Genomic DNA, 23913 nt, shown 5'->3' with positions numbered 1-23913 from the left:
TTCAGGTTGGTGCATTTTTGCAGCGGACAACGTGGCAACATTATAGCCTTACATACACATTTTAAAAGATAAATATATTTTTTTTTAAAGTATAAAGAAATCAAAATAAAAGTTACCATCTATTCTCCAAGGAGATGAACATTTGGAAGTCTGAACGAAGCTTTGTGGTTAAAGTAGGGTGGAGCTGTGGAGTGTACGTTCCAAAGTTTCGAGGAGAAAAAAATTAATGAATAAACTAGACGAGTACTCTGTGGGCTTGATCTCTTGATGTCTGACATGGAATTACTCTCACAAGTTGGTGCGATATTGTGGTGGACATACTGTGACAAACATGACGCATATCACAGCCTAAAATAAAAAGTGTAAAATAATTAAAAAAATACCCGGCTATTCCCAAAGGAGACGAACACTTTGAAAACCAAGGATAAAAACATGTAAAATAAAGTTACAATAAAGAACAGTGGCAATAACATATCTCAAGAGCTGGAACCCACAAATAAAAGATTAGTTACAACTGGACAGGTACTGTTCATGGAGAAACATTGTGAGCTTGTCTAACACAGGATGCTCCATGTAAAAACTGATAAAGTCATCCATTCCTGCAAGTCGTTGTGTTGTTGCGGCGAGCGTTGCCCGGCTTGCCCCAAATATAACCCAGAAGTTATAGCCTAAAATAAAAAGTTAAAAAAATGGAATGTCACAAAATATGTGTTTTCAAAAAAATCTAAAAGTCTCTTTTCCCTAAGGTGAAAGTATGACGGAGCTAGATTGTGCCAAAGTTTTAGGAGAAAAATTAATAATACATAGTGAACATAACAATTGAGCTCTTCTCAAGAGATTGAGCCCACTAATACAAATTAAAATAACAAAAATAGCAACACAAATAACAATACAAATTAGAATAAAATAGACAAAGTTTAACCTGCTCTTCAGCCTTGGGGAGAGGTTGAAGAGGTGCTGGACTTTTGCTGGCCATGGTGCATGCTTTGATTGCTTAGGATGCTTAGGATTGTTTGTCCGGACCCCTGGCCTTGTTCACACCAATCCTGCCTCCTTTCCTTTGCCTGACTGTGATGATCAGGGGTGTGGGGCTGTCTCCATGTGTGGAGGAAATGCTGGGGCAGGTGTGTAGTGGGAACCTGATGGACTGTGCGACAACTCTTGAAGCAGCCACTGTTTCTTTACGGTTCATCATTGGTAAGGACTAGATTTACCTGTTCCCCCAGGAATTCTTCAGGTCTGCCTGTGGCTGCTGCTTCTGCAGCTCTTGGAGACCTTCCATTCTCTGCCTCCTTGACTTTTGATCCCTTGGGTCATGAGGCTTCGGTTTCTTCATCTGCCAAAGGTCTGCTAATCATACTGGACGGCTCGTCTGACCTGCTTCGTCTGCTGCTTTTGGAGACTTGCATTCTCTGCCTCCTTGACTTTTGATCCCTGGGTCATGAGGCTTGAACTTATTCCTCAGGTTCACCTTCCTCAGGTGCAACACTGGATGTCTCACTCTCACCCTCACCCTCACCCTCACCCGCACCCGCACCCGCACCCTCACCCTCTGGCGGCTGATCCTGGGGAGCATCCTTGGGCAATTCTAGGGTTAACCCTAACCCTATATCTGTGCCTTTTTTTTTTGCCTTTTTCTGAACAGGGAGATATAGTTTAAACTCATCTGGAAGCTCAGCTTCTGTGTACAGTCTGTCTGAGAAATACACCCTCCTTACGCGACAGTTAGCATGGATCTGTACGCTTAGCGTTTCAATGTAGTTGGTACCGTAGGTTGCCCGGGTGAAGTCTATCAGATTGAACTGAATCTGATTCCAGCCATCATCCAGCTCCATGGGCATGGTACAGAGGAACGGCGTCACCCGCATCATGGTCTGGTAGTTGCTTGCCCGAATCCGTCGACGTGTATTTTTATGGTCCATTATCTGGACTTCAAAGCTGAAATACTTATTGAGATTCTTGACGACTAAGATCAGAAAGGGAAGTTTGATGCCCAGTGTCTTTGTGGGATCTCCAGGACATGTTATATATGTGGTACTGACATTGGTCCCCTCTACCTCCACCACAAGTGAATGGATGTCCTCGTCTACAATTCTTTTGACGTGACCATAACTGGTCTTTTTAGACCAAAACTGAAGAGGTTTGCTGCCAACACTATATAAGATGGACAATAACCCACTCTGAAATGTGGGCCTATACATTTTCTATGTGCTTGCTAAGCATATGCTGTAGAGTGGAGAACTGCTGGTATCGATACATTTGTTCGGATTTGCCCGATGTCATAGGCATGGGTGTGACGTAACACAAATGTAGCCGAAACCGCTTCCCAAATATGGACTTCCAGTCAGCCTACGACGCAGACGCAGCGCTATGATTGGGCGACGAAGGTGCCCAGTTGAAATCTTGTTTGGGAAAAAAATACCTTAACGATGTATAATTTTCTTCTTCTTCAAATAATTGAATGGAAAAGTACTTCACCGTTCTAGTTTGATCTATCAAGATATCATAATGACGGTAATGCCTAATTTTGGAGAGCTTTTCTCCCCCTCTAAGGTAAATGTAGCCATGGTGGCACGTTTGATCAGACCAGCCGACAGGACCCAATTGGGGGCATCAATAAGGATACCATCTCGTCCAGTCATGGCTACCTCCACCATACAGCAGCTAACCTAGCTGTTGATGCCACGATGGAGCTACTGGAGGATATCAGAGTGGCTGTTGGTGACAAGAGCTTCCTACGGTATAAGAGTTCTTTAATTTGAGCTACTTTGCATCCACAACAATACATTACAATAAAGATGAGCCAGTTCCAATGGCCATAGATGAGATGTATCCAGAAATGTTAGCAAAAATTGTAGAGACATTCTGACTTCAGTCTGACTTCCACCAGTGTTGATTTTGACAACAAATTTTGATTTAGTTTTAGTCATATTTTAGTCATCTGATTGTTTTTAGTTTTAGTCGACTAAATGTCATAAGATTATAGTCGACTAAATCTACAGTTCATTTAGTCGACTAAAATGTATTTTGGCGGTGCCTTGATGGCGTCATAATGGCTGATTTTACACTTGGTTGCATGCTGAAAATAGCCGATCTACAAGCTCACAACGCGTTGCAGCGCGACGCGTTGTGAGCTTGTTGTAGATCTGCTATTTTCAGAGCGCAACACATGAGCGCAACCAAACATAAAATGACTTGACTTTTAGTTCTACTGGATCTCTTCTCCACTAGTCCCTCACTAAGATCTTTGTCTAGTTTTTATTTGTTGACGAAATTGTCAATATATTTAGTCTTAGTTTTAGTCATCATAGCTTAGTTTATATCTAGTTTTTATTTAGTTTTCGTCAGTGAAAAAAGGTAGTCGACGAACATTTTTCGTCATAGTTTTAGTTGACGAAATCAACACTAACTTCCACTCTCTTGCTTTCCCAGACTTATGGGCCTCTCCCAGGCTTCTGTGCTGTGTTTTGTCATCGACACCACAGGCAGTATGAGTGACGACATAGACGAGGCTAAGAGAGTCTCCTTCGATATCATCGACAGGAAGAAGGGAACCCCACAAGAGCCTTCAGCCTACATATTGGTCCCTTTCAACGACCCAGGTAGTAGAGATGTGTCTTATCGCAAACATTCAGAAATGTATAGAGGCTAAAGACTGACTGTTTGCTCATGAGCTCAAACATCTTAGCCATCATTTATTTCTAAGATGTTTTTTGTTAAATGCATACCAAAAATACGTTTATATAATATTTTATACCGGGGAAAAAAAAACAGAAAATAGCCGATCTACAAGCTCGTAGAGGCCAGAACCCTCACTGGTATCACTATTTAAATTAATTTCTGTCATAAATGAGCAATTCTATCTTGTGTGTTCAGAATTTGGACCTGTGATAGTGACAACTGATTCAGACGTCTTCAAAGCCCGCATCAATGAGCTCAAAGCGTCAGGAGGAGGGGACCTTCCAGAGATGTGCTTATCTGGTCTCCAGGTGTGTGTGTGTGTGTGTGTGTGTGTGTGTGTGTGTGTGTGTGTGTGTGTGTGTGTGTGTGTGTGTGCGTGTGCGTGTGCGCGTGTGCGTGTGCGTCTGCTCTTGCGTGCGCAGATGCAGTCTTACAGGTTACAAGACTGGAGGGTTTAAGTGATTGGCAACGTAATGGCTGATTTTACACTTGCTTGCGTGTTGAAAATAGCAGATCTGCCAGCTCACAACGCGACGCGTTGTGAGCTTGTAGATCTGCTATTTTCAGAGTGCAACACCCGAGCGCAACCAAGCATAAAATTACTTGTCTTTTAGTTCTCTGGATCTCTTCTCCACTAGTCCCTCATTAACATTTTAGTCTAGTTTGTATTGGTTGACTAAATTGTCAATATATTTTGTCATAGCTTTAGTCATCACATTTTAGTTTTATTTAGTTTTTATCTAATTTTCGTCAGTGAAAAAAGGTAGTCGACAAACATTCGTCATTGTTTTAGTCGACAAAATCAACACTGTTCTAAAGGCAGTTTGTTCTTTGCTGTGTGACACAAAGCTTGCCCTGACGGCGGCTCCACCCTCCTCTGAAATCTTCGTCTTCACCGATGCTGCGGCTAAAGACGAACATCTGAAAAGTGCTGTGACTGCCCTCATAGAAAGCACCAAGACGTCGGTGAGTTAAGTTAGGTCTGAGGTGGCTCGAAACGCTACCAAGTAAAATTGCATTTGGTAGCAGTAATACTGGTGTGCAGAGCGAAAACCGAAAAGACACTAGCATAGAGCCCTAAGGGGCTGTTAGACGTTTAGCATATACAGTAGCGAGGCTGATGTGGAGGCAATCTGCTCAAGGACGTGTTGTGAGCTTGTAGATGGGCAATTTTTGGTATTTCTTTGTGACACTGTACTGTAGTATGACAAAGTAGGGCATTCATTTTTCTCCCCCGTCCCCCCTGTTCCTCTCCCCTCAGCATTCATAATGGTTAAATGTTCTATTTACATATTGACAAGACTTCTATAAGAACTGCATCTGTCCATTTCCTTCTATTTAACAAACTAAATGTTACATTGCCACCCAAGCTTAGTTAAAATACAAATATAATCCCTATGCTGAACCCTGTTTTTGCACTGTGCTTTACTTTACCTAATTTTTTACTTTTTCTGTTGTCCTGCCCTTCCATCCATCATTTAGGTGACCTTCATGTTGACAGATGTCTTGTCCAGTCGCCGACGCAGGAGAACGCTTCAGCGGGGAGCAGCTCCACGCAGCATGAGTCAAACAGACGCCAACCTGTACCGTGACCTTGCTCGGGCCTCTGGGGGTCAAGCCATCGAGGTCACAAAGTCTGCCCTTACACAGGCTACCAGTGTTATAGAGGATTCTTCAGCCGGTGCTGTGGTGAGACTATAACTATCCCACTGACTGAATTACAAACTGTTAGGTTGGAATAAAATGTTTAGCTACTATAATTCCTTCAATTGTTTTATTACATGTATTTAGCAAAGTGGTCAGATGTATTTTTCAATACAATTAATTGCAAGCTTTCAACAAAAAAAAATGTTCGGTGTGCTGTCAATTTCTTTCTCTTCTACAGGTTACAGTTTTCCAGGCAGTAAGAAATCCCGGAAAGCCTGATAGCTTTACTTTTGAAGTTGACGGCTCAATGAGAAACATAACCGCTTACATCACAGGAGCTTCCTCACTCACCTTCAGTCTCACAAGCCCCACAGGTACGACTATGTTCGTATGTGTACGAGAGGTTATCAGCAACACAACAATGCATGTTGTATCCTTAAACGCTCTTAATTAAGGGATAGTTCATCCCCAAAATGACTTTTTTTCTATTGATTAGTCACCCCATGGAGATTTGAATTTGTGTATATTTTTTGTTTTTGTCGCATGCAATTTGATGACCGGCAACGGTTCCGGTAGGAGACACAAAGAGTCTCCTCGGAACCGCCCGCTACCGGTCCGCTGGTCATCAAATTATTGGCTTAGGAATGCGACAAAACAAAATGCGACAAAAACAAAACAATATCCATGAATTCAAATATTTGTTTTGGGTGAATTATCCCTTTAAATTCTATGTAGGCCTAAACAATTGTTAAATTCATACGAATGGAATAAATTATGTTATTGTTTTAACCTTTCAGGGTTATTATAGTTAACCAAAACTAATGAAATAACTAAAACTAGAATTGGGAAAAAAACATTGTAGTGGTGTGTGGTGATGGTGGTCATGTCATGGGTATTTTCCATTTTGCATATTTGCTGGAAGCAGTCCCCACCTCTACCAAAGGCATAGGGAAAGACTTACAGAATGTGATTAGGCCAACAACAGAAATGCCAGCAGCAATAAAAATGAAATATTGTAATTCTATATATTATGATTAGACATTAAACATCCAGAACTATTTTTTTGCTCTGTCATGTTATGTCACCATACACTTCGCCTCAATTCCTCCCACAGACAACATTTATACATTATGGATGGACATGGAATGGTGCATAAGGAATGGCCATCTGATTAATTTCAACAGAAGCATTTCAAAGTGTTTCTCCTCTCGTCTCCCCAACAGGTGTATCTCAGGCCTCCACGGAGTCCAGTGGCCCTCTGGGCTCTTTCACCACAGTGGGTAACCTGCGTCGCTTCCGCGTCAGCGCTGACAACATAACAGGATCATGGGATATTAGTGTCAACTCTAATGACAGATACTCTCTCAAGGTCATAGGTCAGTTGTATCATATTGTTTACATGTGTATGTGTTGTACAGTAGATGCTATTGCAGTAATGTTTTTCAGGCTGTGTGTGTGTGTGTGTGTGTGTGTGTGTGTGTGTGTGTGTGTGTGTGTGTGTGTGTGTGTGTGTGTGTGTGTGTGTGTGTGTGTGTGTGTGTGTGTGTGTGTGTGTGTGTGTGTGTGTGTGTGTGTGTGTGTGTGCGTGCGTGCGTGCGTGCGTGCGCGTGATAGCCTATTTCTGGAGAAAGATGTTAAATAAATATTACTGAATGAACCGTCTTAGTGGAAGATACAGTGGTTCTCAAAGTGGGGTCCAGGGACCGTCAGGGGTCCTTGAGGGGGTTCCATATGGGCCCTTACAGGTCCGTAACTCTGAGAGTCATGGCGATCCTTGAAATTTAAGAAAAGTTTGAGAACCACTGCTAGATAATAGAACAGTTAATTATGGTCAAAAAAAGATATTGGACAAGCGGATTTCCACTAATGCAGCACTGGGACATTAATGTATCACTCTGCTTAAAGTGTGTTGACTCAACCATTGATAACAGACATTTTCATCTGCCAATAAACAAGCAGAGTAGGCTGCATATTTGCTGCTGAGCATTCTGTTGCCAGTGACTGTTTCATGAACTATACAAACAGCAGGGCTGAGGATCTGGGTTTGTGTGTTGCAGGTCAAAGTTCAGTGAACTTCATCTATAACCTTGTGGAGGCACATGAGGGAGCCCACGGTGACTTCGGTCTGAAAGAGGGGCGTCCTCTCACCGGTAAGTTCTCAAAAGTAAAGTCTTGTGAAGTGAGGTGCCCAGCGAAACTATTTAATAATATGTCTATTTTTGACTATTTTCAAAAAATATTTCAGATTCTGCTCCGTGGCCAAGTATATGAATTTGGGCGTCCTTGACATGAAAACTTTTGAGAGGCACTGTTGTAAAAATGCTAATATTTCTATTTTCAACTTATGTTGACCTTTTTCTCTCTCTCCTTGTAGGTGGTAATGCCAGCCTGTTGGTCACTGTGACAGGAAGTGACACAGCGGAAGTCAAAGAGGTGTCTCTGGTGGGAGAGTCAGGATCGCAGGTCAACGGATCAGTGCAGGTATGCTACACCACTGTTCCCAAACAGTTTCATGTCAAGGATAACCAAATTCATATGAATTTGGCCGCAGACCGCCATCTGAAAAGGTTTTGTGCCAGGGACACCCATAAGAGAACATTTTTATTCAACTTTTTCCAAATTATTCTGAAATGTGATGTGAGCTTGCAGACCACAACACAGACTGGCCCTCATTTATCAACGCAGCGTATAAACCGGCTTATATTTTTCCATATATTCGGCCGTACACCAACGTCCAAGTCACATTTATCAACGAATCCTACACAGCTGATCCGAGCCTACATTTGGTCCCAGGCTTGATAAATGTCACGGCTGAAACCTAGCGTCATTTAAATAACACGCCCTTAAATATTCTCAAAACGCCCCGATTTTACGACATGAAGAAGGACCAGAATACGACCAAAGACATCAAAAGCCAATGAGAAAGAGAAAGAGGCCGCCTGCCTCGCCACACACGCACACGCACACGCCCCCTCTCTCTCTCTCTCTTTCTCTCTCTCTCTCTCTCTCTCTCTCTCTCTCTCACACACACACACACACACACACACACACACACACACACGCCCGCCCAGCTGTGTTTTTCATGTATTGTAATACGTACCGTAGCGGTACAATCTTTGTCACGTAGGCTTGTAGTCTACATGAATGACATATTATGATACATCGCCATGAATGGAATACGTTTGTATATTAATTTATGTAACCCATACCGAGCAGTGCACAAGCAGTCATGTAGATATTCCCCGTGAGACTCGGACGGGCGACAGTGGTTTCGGTCCGCCACGTTAATAAGAGATTGGAGCGTCGGGTTTATATCCTTAACCCAGCCAGGTTGTAGCCTTCAAAACTCTCTATGACATAACTCCATAACATAGGACAAGCTACTGTAAGTTTGTACACCTCACTGTCCATGAAAAGATCGTCGGCAGTCCCGACCGCGGGACTCCCGAGTCCCGACGCAAAAGCGCTTGTATATTTTGAAAATAGCAGATCTACAAGCTCACAACGCGTCGCGATGCGACCCGTTTTTGAGCTTGCAGATCTGCTATTTTAAAATAGCCAATGCAACTGAATGACTGTTAAAGCAGTTTGTTTAAATTACTTTATAAAATGTTATATTTTCACAGGGATTATTTATTAGTGTGTATATATACATTTAGGAGTGGATTATGTGTCCAGATGCCTGTCAGACATCAGACAATGCTGCTCCGCAGGTCTAGAATGGAATAAACGGGCGCAGCCAACGTCAACAACTGGTCTCGACCAGACGTGAGATCTCAGCGTATGGTAGGATGAAGCCCACGTCAGGATATATTGATAAATGCCGAAAGGTGCGGTGATCTCGCCCTACACCCATTATTTGGGCTGCACCGCGTTGATAAATGAGGGCCATTGTGTGCTGTATAAAATAGGGTTAAAGTGGTTAAATTGATTTTGATGCTACTGTATGGTTACTCATTTAGCTGAGGACCCCCTGGAATTTTGAGAACCGCTGTGCTACACTTCTTGAATGTGTCTCTTTGAATTTGACCTATGTACAGTAATACACTTTTAACAGTAGAGACTAAAGTAAGCTTAGGTCTTAAGTACAAGTTGGTGTTATGGTTATTACGATCAATAGAAAATGCCCTCCAGAGACAGAGATGTCACCTGAGCCTGCTATGAGAGTGGATGTCCAGATGCATCTCGCCCTGGCTGTCTTCATCTTGTGTTTTCATCTGAATCACAACAAAAAGAGGGAAATAAAGTCAAATATTCTGTCCTCTACAGTCGCTGGGTGGTGGCAACTTCCTGGTTAAGTTCTCTGCCCTTCCGGCGGGTGAATTTGTGCTGCGTCTGAAAGGAGGAGAGAGCGCCACCTCCAGGTCAACAACACCATCGGGTAGCTTCCAACGGCAGGCCTCCACACAGATGAAGACCTCCAGCACCTCTGTCACGGTGAGCACTTTCACGTTCATGTAACAGGATCTTTAACTTTCAGTGTTTAAGGTGTACTGTCTGTACATCTGGAAATATACGTGCATCCCTATTCTGGGGGCGAATATTTGGAAATAAACAATCTACAAACTCCCACCGCATCGGAACTCAACGTGTTGTGAGCTGGTAGATCAGCTATTTTCGGAGAGATTTGGTGTCGAGGTGGAAAAAGGAGTACCTGGTATAGAGCCCTGGGTTAAACATCATGTTTAAGTGGTTAAACATCTGCTGTCACATCTGGGTTATTTTTTTGTTTTAGTTTTTTTTTACTATTGTTGATCACTTTAAACCGGAAATTATTGAACAGAAAATACCAAATGTCTTTTTCATTCAGCTCTTACCTTTATCCTGCCGTCCACTGCGGGCAAATGTTGATACTAATGAAGTTGATCAAATAAAGCATAAATACTTTGTCTTTTTCCCCTATACATAACTATACCTTTCAATCCGGGAACCCCCTTTGGGGTCGTCTATGTACAGTATAAGTATATAGCAACATACATTTTTTGAAAATTTTGAATGAATATTTGAAGTTTTTCAAAATCCTGAGAAATCCTTCACAGGATTTAGGAGGCGTTTTTAGAATCGGCCTCAGGTCTAAATGGGTTAACTCCCCATCATTCATTCTCTATGCAGGTCCAGACCAATAGCACCACCGTAAAACCAGGCTCCACCATCTCCATCCCCTTCACTGTATCCACAACCACCAACGGAGTAGTCAACGCCACCGGAAGTGGGAGTTTTGCCATGCGCATCAGCAACGACCGGAGCTACGCCTCCGTCTCGCCCGCCACCATCTCCACAGCCGGAGGCGGCCAAGCGAACGGCACGGTGGCATTGACGGTCCCGGCCGACGCCTTGTCTGGATCCGATGTGACTCTTATCGTCGAGGCGGAAAACACTGCCACAGCTGACTCCAACTATGCCATGCTCAGACTCTCTGTGGTCGCTGAGGTAACTAACTGCAAGCCGGTTTGCGGGGTAGGGTGGGTGGTCCTGATCAGTGATGGAAAGTAACTAAGTACATTTAGTACAGAGCTTGTAGATCTGCTATTTTCAAAAGATCCTTATACATTTTATAGGCTACATTTGAAAACTTGCATAATGAGTACTTTTACTTTTGTAGTTTGTAAGTATATTTTCATACCAATACTTTTTTACTTTTACTCAAGTTCATTTTTTATTCCGGACTTTTACTTGTAACAGAGTATTTCTACATTGCAGTATTGATACTTTTACTTAAAGGTAGGGTAGGCCTAAGTGATTTATTATATTTCTTTTGTTAAAAAGGTTTAAGTACTATATTCTGATAGTAATCAGTGCTTACAGAGCGTTTTTTCCGGTCACGAGGGGTTTCTCCAGCTCTTTAGTAAACAGAATATAGGACATTTTCAGGTAGGTGACAACATTTAAGCCAATCAGGAGAGAGCACTGAAAATTCTGTTTAATAAAGAGCTGCAGAGACATGGGAGACTCCTTTTACTGAACAAACACTCTATAGCAATGAGTACTATCAGAATATAGAGCTATTTAACACTTATTTTAACCAAAGTAAATCACTTACCCTACCTTTTAAGTAAAATAAATGTGTACTTTTTCCACCACTGGTCCTGATATACTGAGGCAGGGTAATGAAATGAGCTTTCATTCAGTATTCCTTTTATTTAAAATTATTTCTGTATGCCCACTCGGCACTTCCTCATACTCTCTCTCCAGGTGACAGATATAACCCGCCCAGTGTGCGCAAAGGCCAGTGTGTCTGCCGCCGCCTGTCCCTCCAGTGCCTCGCTCTGTAGTACCACCCAGTGGGAATTCTCTGCGAACATCACGGATGGAGTCAACGGTACCGGCATCGAAAGCCTCACCGTCCGTCAAGGGAACGGCACCCTCAACACCAGCAAGTTCGTGGGAGCTGAGGGGGAGAACGTCACGCTCGCCACCTACGCCGCCTCCTGCTGTTCACAGAACGTAGAGCTGGTGGCGGTTGACGGAGCGGGAAATGTGGGGACGTGTGTGGCACAGGCGAGAAGCACAGAGACGAGCACGACCGCTCCAGAGACCATTACCCCGGCAGCTGTAGTTGCTACGACATCCACAGGGGGGCACACTTTGACTTTGTCTCAATGTCTCTGGATCAGCCTGGCAGTTAGTTTTGTTTGGATGTGAAGAGAGGAACGGTTGTGGAAAAGAAATGATTGCACCCTTTTTTCCATGTTTCTTTAGGTTCCAACTTTTCTGTACATTTCAATGTTACACTTTTTTTAGTCTCCTTCAGGGTTCTGCACATTAGATCTTTGCCTTTATAAAGACCTGTGCACATATTTGGATATTAGATTATGTATGTGTATTCCTTTGGAGTGAAGTGAAACACATGTAGGCTACTTAACCATGTAAACCCCAAGTATATCTAGTCTGGTCAAGTACAGACCCCTGGGAGACCCCGGTCAGCAAAATGTATAAGTTAGTGGTTAAAACTGAGAGGTTAAAACTCAGATTGTCATCTGGGTGTTTTAAGGTATATTATAACCATGTTATGAAGAACATGGTTCAGTGATACATGAAGAAAGTATCACTGAAGTACACATTATTTACCATCTAACAGACACAACGAAAGCAAACTACAAACTAGATTAAGCTTGACCCTGGATAAAGCCAGCTGACTTCCATTTATTGTCTCCGCCAGGCCGAAAGGCATGGCGAGAGAGTATGTTTTGCACCCTGTCTGTCCGTCCGTCCGTGTGTCCGTCCGTGTGTCCGTCCGTCCGTCCGTCCGTGTGTCTGTCTGTAAACAGAACCGTTGTTTCGGCCGCTGTGAAACTGTGCACACACACTCCCTGGATGCCAAAGTCGAAACTCTGTCCCAAATTTTTCAGATTGGCCTGTTATAGCGCCACCAGGAGGCCGATTTGTGCGAAACACATTTTTGGATATCACTCCTACAGATTTTGTCCAAACCTCACGCAAATCGGTACACAGTATCTCTATAGTCATGTGATCAACACGGATCTGTCCGATGTTCCATATTCCATCCTGATTGGCTTCCAAAGTTTGCAGGATTAGTTCGTTTTGAACAAAATGCCTCAAATCATCAACGCAGCATGCAGTTTCCGTTGACTTTTGCGCGCACATTCCCACTAGGCCGAGGAAGAAATGCTACTTGAAAACTTTCAAATCAGCCTCATGGTGGCGCTATAACAGGCTGTTTTGCGTTTTTACCTATAACTGCACCGATCTGCGTGAAACTTTGCACGCACACTCCCTAGAGGCCAAGGAAAAACCTTTGCCCTGCATTTTCCACATCTGCCTTTTAAAGCGCCGCCAGGAGGCCGATTTGTGGAGAACACATTTTTTTATATTACTCCTACATGTCCAAAAATCAAGCAAATCAGTACACAGTATCTCTATAGTCATGTGATCAACACAGATCTGTCCGATTTTTCATATTCCATCCTAATTGGCTAACATTGGCTTCCAAAGTTTGCAGGAGAGGTCCTTTTTGAACAAAATGCCTCAAAACATGAACGCAGCGTGCAATATGCGTGGAATTTTGCACGCACATTCCCACTAGGCCGAGGAATAAATTACACCCTTTTCACATTGGCCTATTATAGCGCCACCAGCAGGTCTAATTTAGCAAAACTGAAATCATGAATGCAGTGTCCGATTGAAAGGCCTAAGAAGAAATGGCACCCTTTTCACATTGGCCTATTATAGCGCCACCAGGAGGCCACAATAACCTATCTGACCTGGCGGAGACCTGTGCTCCGAGGAGCACTTTTTCCAGTTTGTTTTGTGACTGGTCTCGTAAACTGGAAGTTTAAATAATAGAATATTGTGTTCTTGAATATAATGCATTTATTTGGCAATGCAGACAGCTAAACTACTGTAGCAAAGGACTTTCCTGTTTGACTTGACATCTCTGTTCATACTGTACAATTACCTGAAATCCAGAGTGGCCAGACATTTTAGGTTAGATAATATAGATTTGTGGAGGCGACAGGGTAGGAAAACATTTACTGAAAACCGGTGGTGTATAAAGTACTTTAAAGCCATAAAAAAGCCATGAAGGTAAAGATATCTTACTTGAAAGTTACTCCGGTAAACGTTAGTCAATGTCTTAGTAGCTCGCAATATACTTACTGTATGTATCACAAGTGGCCTATTTGATGTTAAATTCAAAATGATCGAATTAAAGCCATAGACTGAAAATTTTCCCCCCTATTCTTTGAGGTGAATGATCTCTCAAATGTGATTAGAAATGTAGGGAACTGAACTTTCTAATGATAATGGTTACTGAAAGCGTAAATCTGGAAGAAGTCGAATATAGAAGAAACTCCCGAAAGCTTACACCTTAAAATGTGTAAATATATTTAGTATAGTATACTGTATATTATATCTATGCTATGTACTGTATACAACTATCCAAAAAGTTATGACATTTTCTTTATTTTTTACTATATCAGTACTTTGTGCAGTTCACCCATTTCACAAGAGGTGAATTCCATACCCTAGACATTTTTTATTTTAACCACCTTTCAACCTAGTATCACAATTTTTGACGTATCATTATACAGTAGGTGGAATTAGTTTTTGTTTGATTTCTATTCACCATTTTCCAAATAGTGATAATAGCAGATCTACAAGCTCTCGTGTGATGCGTTGTGAGCTTGTAGATCAGCTATTTTTGCTATACGAATACAGGTGTGCCTTGAGATTTTGATTTGCCCATGACTGCAATCTTGGACTGTATTTTTGTCACCTTATAGACTTCCTTTGTTGAAGATTCCTTTATTGTCAGTTCTTAACTTGTCTTTGTATTTAATTTAAGTATGGATTATTTTTACAATAGTATATATCTACAATTACGTTATGTTTAACACATGTTACAAACACCCAACAATTTTTGCAAGTTCAAAATAATATTGGCATTAAGCCCATACCACGTCCTTCCTCTTCATAGCAAGCAGACTGCTGGTAAATCACCAAGTTCAACAGCAGAACCGCAGAACTTGTGTTAGTGAGTTTCCTGATTATAATCTTTGAGAAATATTAACGTGTGTGTGTGTGTGTGTGTGTGTGTGTGTGTGTGTGTGTGTGTGTGTGTGTGTGTGTGTGTGTGTGTGTGTGTGTGTGTGTGTGTGTGTGTGTGTGTGTGTGTGTGTGTGAGAGAGAGCTATATATATAATCTGTAACACGTTCAGATAAAATAACTACTGCCGTCACCTATTAGGATCACAAGATAACAGCAAACACAGGAAATCATCATCGTGTTGCTGTTTGATGGATTCTAGTGAGAGCTAGCTTGTCATTAATAGCAAGATTTGAAACATGGCAACAGCAAACATTTGTTGAAAACAAATGTTTGCACTCTTTGCATTAAAAGTATGTAATAAGTATAACCATATTACAGACAGACAAATGTTTACGGTGTTTTAATGGAATGAACAAAAGTTAGACACAGCCAAAGAGTCCATTTTATTCTGATGTCTCCCTGCATCAAACACAGATTTATTTGTTTTGCTTAAAAAAAATGTTAAATAAATGTTGCATTTATATAGCACCTTTCATCAAACCGCTTTACAATGGCCATTACATTCATACACACATTCACACACCAATGGAAGAGGAAACCATGCAAGTGTAACAGATGTGACAGATATGCTGTGTTTCTATGCTAGTTTCCTATGATGGTGCTACACTCAGAGGAGTAAATAGTGACACCATGTGGTCAGGGGAAGTCAATACCTTTATGAGGCGCAGCCTGTCTCTGTGTTCTGGGCTTTGAAGAGACAGGCTGGTAGGAGTGTCAGAGAGAAAACACTGACCTGTCTCTGGTAACCTGTTAATTATGGAATACCGAAGCTGCCATATCTAAAATTAAATACATAAATAAATAAATTAATTTATAAAGCAAGAAATGCTGAAATAAATGAATAAATGTGCAACGAAATATACAATTAAATATTGAAATGTATTCATTTATGTGACTATTTATTTATTTATATATTTATGTATTCATTTATTCATGTATTTATTTGTTTTTATGTAATTATTTAATTATTTATTGAAATGCTTTACTGAAATGTTATGTTAATGAGGGGGCGTGGCTTGCCTATTCAATCATTAGCAATCAAACCCAGAGCGATCAAACACCAAAAAAAGCCCAGCCAGCCCATAGATGGGTTTCCGCGCGACGTCATCACAGAGCAGAGTGCGCAATCTGCGCATGCGCGGGGGAGAACGAACCGGAAGCGCCATTCACTCTATTGTTATTTTCGGGATTTAGATAGGCATAATGCTGCTATTATAGGCATAATAGGCATAATGCTGCTATTATATACAAACAGATCCAACTTCCGACAAATCATTTTTATTGAGTAAAGAAGATATTACAAACTGCATTATTTAATCTACTTTCATTAAACCTGGTGAAGACCATTTATTTTCTGAATGTACAATGGCCAGAGCTGCTGCGGGTAATAGCGCCCTCTACAGGCTCATCCCGCCACTGCGCGCGCATCATCCTCTCATGTTTACAAACAGGAAACCCATCTATAGAGCTGGTCAAATGTATTAATATTTTGTTTATGTGATAATATAATAACTGTGTTTATGTTCATAATAATTTGATTTGATTTGATAATCTTTATTTTGAACTTGCAGGTGAAAAAATGAAAACAAATAACAATGAAAGCCATAATATATAAAAAATTAAGCAAACAAAACAAGAACTAACAATTAAAAAATGCGATCATTGATCATCCCCAACATGTTCAAAAAGGAGTAAGAAAAAAATCCTTCTTATATAACATTCATAATTCATACAAACAATTAAAAAAATATATATATATATATATATCATACATAACCAGTCATTTACCTTATGAATATTAGCTCCCCAGTAGGCTAGTAATGTAGATATTTAGATATATTGTAATATGTATCTGTTTTGTTTACCACCGTGCGTGTGGGTGGGTGGGTAACCGGTCAGGTGGGCACCAAAACCATCTGGGCACTAAGGATAACTGGGCACCAAAACCATTTGGGCACTAAGGATAACTGGGCACCAAAACCATCTGGGCACTAGGGACATGTGGGCACTAGGGACATGTGGGCATTAGGGACATGTGGGCACTAGGGACATGTGCGCACCTGGTCAACTGGGCACTAGGGACATGTGGGCACTTGGTCAACTGGGCACTGGGGACAACTGTGCACCAAAACCATCTGGGCAGTAGGGACATGTGGGCACCTGGATGAGTGGGCACTTAGGGATGGAGACATCTGGGCACTAGTGACATGTGGGCACCAGGAGAGGTGGGCACTTGGACAAATGGGCACTAGGGACATGTGGGCACCTGGACAACTGGGCACTAGGGACATGTGGGCACCTGTAAGAGTGGGCACCTGAATTAGGATTTGTGTTAGCATGCTGCTTTGTTACATAGCATGCTGCTTTGTTGTTGGTAAGTGATATTTAACCCACAGTTTTTAAAAACCCCAAACACGACACAACAACAAGGTCAAAAGTACAATATAAGAGTTTATTTGCCAAAATAGTACTGAGGTCAAAATTACATTATAACAGAGTTTCAAAGTACAATATAAGAGTGTATTTGCCAAAATAGAAGTACTGTTAAACTAGAAAAAGTGCTCCTCGGAGCACAGGTCTCCGCCAGGTCAGGTAGGTTATTGTGGGCCAGCAATGTTCGGAATTCGTCGCATCGCGACGTGTTGTGAGCTTGTAGATCTGCTATTTTCAAAATATATAAGCGCTTATGCGAGAGAATTTTCGGGAGTCGGGACTGGTGCGGCTGCGCTGCTGTAATCTTGTCATGGACAGTGAGGTCTCCAAACTTACAGTAGCGTGCGTGTCCTATGGAGTTATGTACAACCTGGGTTGAGGATATAAGCCCAACGCTCCAAACTTGTGCCGCTCAGGTGATTCTTCATGCTGTGGATTTATTTGGGCCACCGGTAGATCGGACATTTAACCCTCCCAACACACACCAGCCTTCATCCATTAATGTTCATGCATTCATTCATCAGTCACTCCATAAATGTTCAGATTATGAGTGGCTCTACATCTCTCATTAACGTGGCAGCACGGGACTCACTGCAACCCACTCAAGTCTCACATGGAATTACTGTGTGTGTGTGTGTGTGTGTGTGTGTGTGTGTGTGTGTGTGTGTGTGTGTGTGTGTGTGTGTGTGTGTGTGTGAATTGGACTACAATATTTAGGCTAATTTACCAAAACAATTTGCTTTGCTAGATGTTCTTATGAAGAACTCTGCATTAACAATAAATGCAAATATTTATCTATTTTGCATAATTGATCTGCGATATCTCATCTAAAAATACATTTTATATACGCATATTATATTTGTTAACCATTTTTATATTTGGTGCCCTAAAGACATTACTCTGTCTACCTACACCCACATAATCAACATGAATTAATTACATAATTATTTCCCCCAATGGATTCTACAAGGAAAATTACCTTAACAAAAATATGATCTAAAAGTAATAATAAATGATATACAGAAATTACGTTTATGGCATATTAGCTTATTACTTGAACAAATAGCATTTATTGGGATATGTACTGCTTCAGTAATGGTCAGATGTACAGGAATAATAAGATTTGTAAAAATAAGTACTTGGAATAACATTGAACAGAAAATGACCATGTGTTTGCTTTGAGTCGTTACATATGCATAATACAATGCTAATTAACTACCATAAACATGGTACCCAATGGTAACACTGTAAATATCCTTACACCTGAATGAGACAGAATCTTCATAATTTTACCCGAAAACCACCAAAACACAAGTTGGATGACCTCTACTCGTTATTTCTGTTTGTTTATTCAAATATGCAAAATTAAAAAAATATATATATTGGATCAACTGAGAAAAGTTTGATACACCCATTTATCAGGTTGTTTTGCCTGTCTATTAGTTTTGCATGAGTGGGCCAAATGTATGACTTGGAGAAGATAAAATGAGAACGTTTCACATAGATAATTGCAGAATCTGGAATCCTCCTCATCCACGACTCTGGCTCTGAAAAAAAGAAACACACCAAAATAGAATAAATATCAATCTGGTCTAATCAGCCTCTCTAATTTATTTGGTTGTAGTGTCTCCAATATCTCACCAGGGGGCAGCATTGGACCTTTTAAAGTTGACCACACCATAGTGGACATCCTTCTGTCTCTGGGGCCGTGGTGGTTGGACAGTGGAATAGAGGGGCTCTTCCTGGTTCCTCTTATAGCGAGTGAAGTGGACGGTGGAGTAGTGGCCATCCTTCTGTCCCTGGGGCTGTGGTGGTTGGGCGGTGGAAAAATAGGCCTCTTCCTGGTTCCTCTTATAGCGAGTGAAGTGGACGGTGGAGTAGTCAACATCAGCGTGCTGTTCCATTGGTTCCTCATGCGCTGTAGAGGCAGAGCTGCTACTGGCCAAAGGTAAGAAGATCTCAAAGTCTGAGTCAGAGTCAGAGTCAGAGTTGTTCTGTGGGTGAGAGAGAGAAAGAGAGAGAGCGAGAGAGAGAGCGAGAGAGAGAGAGAGAGAGAATCAAAAAAGGTATACAGAGTTCCAAAACGGGCTTGCTCATTCCAGGACCCAAACGGTAACGGGTGAGTTAGACTTGGGCTATTGGACTGGTCCGAACGCACCCGAGAAAAATTCTAAATTAGCCTTCTGGACCCGGTACGAATCGGACCCGTGGATAACTGGACCCGGGCCGAAGCGGGAGCGGGGAAAACTGGACCCAGTTCCTAACGGGCCTAAAATTCGAATTTGAGAACATGGACCCGATGCTCATGTAATGCTAATTTCACCATGGCATTCAGATTAGCTGTGTCGTGTGTCGGTCACCTCCCCCCGCCCAACAGGATAGTCACAGAGACAGGAGTGCGGCATGCGCTCTGCTCTGTGTTGCAGACAGACAGAGAACATTTTCGCAAACTTAAGGCCTCTACCATCTGTCCCCGCTGATAATGACCATAAACATGCTCCACAGTTAAAAGTCAATATTTTGGATCCAACCCGGCTCGGTTCTTGGTTCTGGGCTCGGGTCTTCGGTCCCGGGCAGACCCATGCTACCCTCTAGGGTAAGTGTCAAACAGTTTGTCTCTCCTGGGCTATAACCTACCTGGACTGTGGTTTTCGGTGGTCGTACTGGTGGTCCAGTGTCAGGTGTCTGCCTGGAGGCCCTCTTTCGCCTATTGTTGAAAGAGTACATTTTAGGTCTGTGATTTAACAAATTAATTTGGATTCAAGTGTAATGGGAAAACAAAAGTTCATTACCTGACCCACCGGAAGACAAAGACGGCTACGATGAGGAGAACGACTAAGGGGATTCCTGCAGCTGCAGCTATTTTTATCCATGACACTGGGGATCAGGTACTCAGTTTAAAACACTGACAGTAAATGAGAGCCTGACTCAAACAACACTTTATGAATATGTTAACAATACTGAAAAATGGTCTGAGAAACCCCATTTAGTCAACCTATTTGCTGATGAAAATATAGTAGCAAGTGTATGTAAGTGGGTGAATGAATGAATAGTTGGGTATTTGTTACCTGCTACAACAACAGACAGTGAGGTGGAATTCGTAACACCTATTTTGTTTTGGACTAAGCAATAGTAATGTCCACTCTGGTCAGGTTGAATACTAGTGATGGTGAAGTTCCGTCCGGTAGATTTTGGTTTGGTTTCATTCTGGTGGTACCAGGTATAATTGACCACTGGTGGGTTGGCATCACTGCTGCTGCAAGTCAGAGTCACTGAACTGCCCTGCTCTATTACACCAGACAGACTCACAGACACTGAGAGGTTCTTCGGGGCATCTGGAGAGCAAGGTATATATACAAACACAACTCATAAATAGTTGACTGAACATTCTTAACAGGTTCATAATACTGCTCCTATATTTGGTTAAACAGTGTGTCAGCATAGAATTTACTGGCCCTTGGGTAGAGTGGAAATATTTGTTGTACTTACATTGGACATCTATAACAACAAAGGATGAGTTTAAGTTTCCATAGTCATTTGAAGATTGACAATGGTACGTCCCACTGTCATTAGAGCTGATGGAGGAGAATGTATACGTTTTCTCTTTTCCCCCCTGCAGTGTTGCATTCTCCTTGTACCAGGTATAATTTTTTTTCGGGTTGGCATCACTTTCACAAGTCAGAATCACTGTACTACCCTCCTTTATCACAGCAGAGGGTTTCACTGATAACGAAACCTTCTTTGGACCATCTGCAAAACATCATATTAACAGACATAACAGATTAACTTTAACCACTTAAAACCTGTATACTTGATTGTACGTCAAATAGTGAAAATATCTGATCTGCAAGCTCACAACTCTTTGTGTTATGATGCTTTTTCAGAATGTTCACCTTTTTTTGCCCAATGTTCAGCTAATATGACATGTCCAGAACACTAAGGTTCATGTGGTTAAAACTAGAATGCTGCATTGTGGTTGTACATGCATCCGCTAACCAGACTCATAGTATATTGCCAACAAAGGGATTCTACTGTTGCACCTCAGCCTTAAACGGCCAGTCCGGTGCGTCACAAGGGTAGGGACAATAGATGCAAGAAGAGATGAACGCTGGAGCAACACGGACAATTTAAGCCTTTTATTTTTCAGGAGCAAGTAATAATTGACTGACGTTGAAAGACCGAAACGTCAGTCAATTATTACTTGCACCTGAAAAATAAAAGGCTTAAATTGTCCGTGTTGCTCCAGCGTTCATCTCTTCTTGCATCATAGTATATTGCCGTTGTCGGGCAGAAACCTTTTATCTCCATATATCAACGTGTGTTTTTTTTCCTTCGTAAATTAATGCCCAACTTAGTCATTCAAAAGTGTTGTGCAGAAGTATTGAAAAATTGCTGATCTACAAGCTCACAACGCGTTGTATCAAGACGAGTTGTGAGCCTGCTGCCATTTTTGCTATTTTTTTAAATGTCTGAAAGTGAAAGTGGTGTCTATGTTTTCTTTTCTTTTTTTTCATTTCCTGAAAAGTTACGGTTACAAGGTTTACACCCGGGTTAATTGTAATTACAGACATGCAAATTCTACTCACAACTGATTTTGAGAGTTTTTGTGGGACGTTGACCTTGGTCTCTGCGACCATCTTTGACATCACAGGAGTATTCTCCTGCATCCTCCCTGCTGACTGTGTCTAGAACCACATAGTTCTGTTGGCTCTCTGTGAGGTTTAGAGCCTGTCCGTTGTGGTACCAGATGTAGACGGGGTAGATAGGCAGAGAACAGTTGGTCTTACAGGTCAGAGTCACATTCTGTCCTTCTGTCACTGTGGGAGGAGTAATCGTCACCAGCAGGCCTATGAGGTGCCATGAATAAAAAAAAAGAAACATCATGATGATTATAGTCACAATGTTCTGTGGAATATTTATTTTGAAACTAGAAAGGTGCAGTCAATAGCGTACAAATCACTGTCAGGAGGCATGCTCTACTGTACCTGCCTCCATCTTTCTGTCTGTCTGGGACATGTGATGACAATGTTTTGGGGTTGTGCACATGTAGGAAAAGGGGACTGGATATACAGGTTTTTTTTTTATTACATTTTGAAAGAAATAGCCACTTTAACACGGAGGTGCCCACTCTTCCTTGGTGCCCACCTATCCTGTTACCCAGTAATGCACAGGTTTATGAAATAAACTAATATTTTGACAGCACTTGCATTTTTGACTATGCAAAGAATATGAGGAGGACACAAATATTTTTTTAGACAGTTACAGTAACAGTTGGATTTGATAATCAACTTCATGTTAAAATGTGTTGTCCAGCAGACACCTGCCTGCCTTCAGCTCAAACAAAGGGAGGAATTTGACTTGAAGTTCAAGACATTCAAATGCGTTAAACTAAACGGGATGGGCGTCTAAGCAGTTAGTATTGAGCACAAAATAACCTTTGTTACATTTAATTTTTAATTATTGTTCTAAAACAATAACAAACGTATTTTGTAAATGTTTAAAACTTTCAGACTGATGGATGTGTTGAACTAATAAACTAAACTCACTTTTCAGCTGTATTTTGTCACTGATGAGATGTTCAATGAAGTTAATGAAATATGCAATCAATCAATGTATGTATTCTTATGATTTCTTTCCTGCATAATGCAGGTTTTTGTAGAGGGTGCATAATACTGTTGTATACTATTGTTATGCTGTTTCTTTTCTGTGTGCTTGTTTTTTACCCTGCTGTATCTTGCAGTAACTACCTCTCTTACCCTGTAACTGTATATCTTAACTGCTGTGCTGCTTCTGGCGACTGTATTTCCCATGCAGGACCAATTTTGTGTTTATCTATAAACTAATCACAGCCTTTATTCATTTGTATGTAAGTATATAAGTATCAGGACACAGTCACAACAAGCCAAATAAAACTATGATTTCAGATTCAATACATGAACAGCACAACTTAACAAAACTCTACTCACATCTGACTTTGAGAGTTTTTTCTGGAGCTCTGACATCCTCTCTGCCTCTGACAGCACAGGAGTAGCTTCCTACATGCTGACCGCAGACTGGACCTACAACCATCTGTTGTCTCTCTGTGATGTTTAGAACCTGTCCATTCTGGTACCAGATGTAGAGGGGGTTGTCATTCAGATTACAGTTGGTCTTACAGGTCAGTGTCACATTCTGTCCTTCTATCGCTGTGGAAGTAGTCATCGTCACCCGCAGGCCTAGAGGGTGCCATAAATAAGAATAATTTTAAATAAAAAATTGCAGTCACAATAGATTAATTAATGTACTGCTCTCATGTGTGTATTTCCTATAATTTAAAACGAAAATGAAAACAAACGACCAATGAAAAGGTTACCTGTGACAACCAACGTGACAGGTTGACCAGAATATTTCCCATCTGGTATGTTGGTTATGAACCTGAACATGTATTCTGCTGAATCAGTCTCTCTCAGGTCTCTAATGGTCAGGGTACAGCTGCTGCGTTGTTTGACACAATGGTATCCCACACGACCTGCATACAGAGAGTCCTGGTACAGATCCACAGGTCCTTCAGACTCCGATTTAGTGAACCATAAACTGTTTATCAT

The 23913-nt window shown here is 41.5% G+C and overlaps 3 protein-coding genes across 4 annotated transcripts in view; 1 reads left to right on the top strand and 2 right to left on the bottom strand.

Moving 5' to 3' along the window:
• The window catches only part of LOC308097448 (von Willebrand factor A domain-containing protein 7-like), a 29313-nt gene extending 13664 nt beyond the window's left edge, over window positions 1–15649 (top strand). For both annotated transcript variants that reach the window (XM_080445206.1, XM_080445207.1), the window contains 12 exons: window positions 2554–2740; window positions 3433–3602; window positions 3877–3989; window positions 4531–4647; window positions 5164–5370; window positions 5567–5702; window positions 6552–6704; window positions 7386–7478; window positions 7703–7809; window positions 9598–9765; window positions 10441–10758; window positions 11521–15649. In XM_080445206.1, coding sequence (XP_080301332.1) covers window positions 2554–2740; window positions 3433–3602; window positions 3877–3989; window positions 4531–4647; window positions 5164–5370; window positions 5567–5702; window positions 6552–6704; window positions 7386–7478; window positions 7703–7809; window positions 9598–9765; window positions 10441–10758; window positions 11521–11970 — 2219 coding nt within the window. In that variant the 3' untranslated portion in view covers window positions 11971–15649. The remainder of the gene's footprint in view (window positions 1–2553; window positions 2741–3432; window positions 3603–3876; window positions 3990–4530; window positions 4648–5163; window positions 5371–5566; window positions 5703–6551; window positions 6705–7385; window positions 7479–7702; window positions 7810–9597; window positions 9766–10440; window positions 10759–11520) is intronic.
• LOC308106083 (cilia- and flagella-associated protein 20-like) lies at window positions 1455–2201 on the bottom strand (the record flags this gene model as incomplete). Its single annotated transcript, XM_080457099.1, has 1 exon — window positions 1455–2201. The coding sequence occupies one exon, from the start codon at window positions 2199–2201 to the stop codon at window positions 1455–1457; it is 747 nt and encodes a 248-aa protein (XP_080313225.1).
• Window positions 15650–18784: 3135 nt separating the features above from the next.
• Window positions 18785–23913, bottom strand: LOC308095796 (B-cell receptor CD22-like; the record flags this gene model as incomplete). The annotated part of the gene is made up of 9 exons (XM_080442866.1): window positions 18785–18876; window positions 18971–19323; window positions 19967–20036; window positions 20122–20206; window positions 20398–20664; window positions 20819–21079; window positions 21916–22176; window positions 23296–23544; window positions 23682–23913. Coding segments are annotated over 9 exons (1779 nt in total). The 3' UTR covers window positions 18785–18875.

The sequence above is a fragment of the Gymnoscopelus braueri genome (genome assembly GCF_963280865.1).
Source record: "Gymnoscopelus braueri genome assembly, chromosome: 2".
NCBI lineage: Eukaryota > Metazoa > Chordata > Actinopteri > Myctophiformes > Myctophidae > Gymnoscopelus > Gymnoscopelus braueri.
Note: the sequence above shows the minus strand (reverse complement) of the source record. Positions and strands in the feature narration are given on the sequence as shown.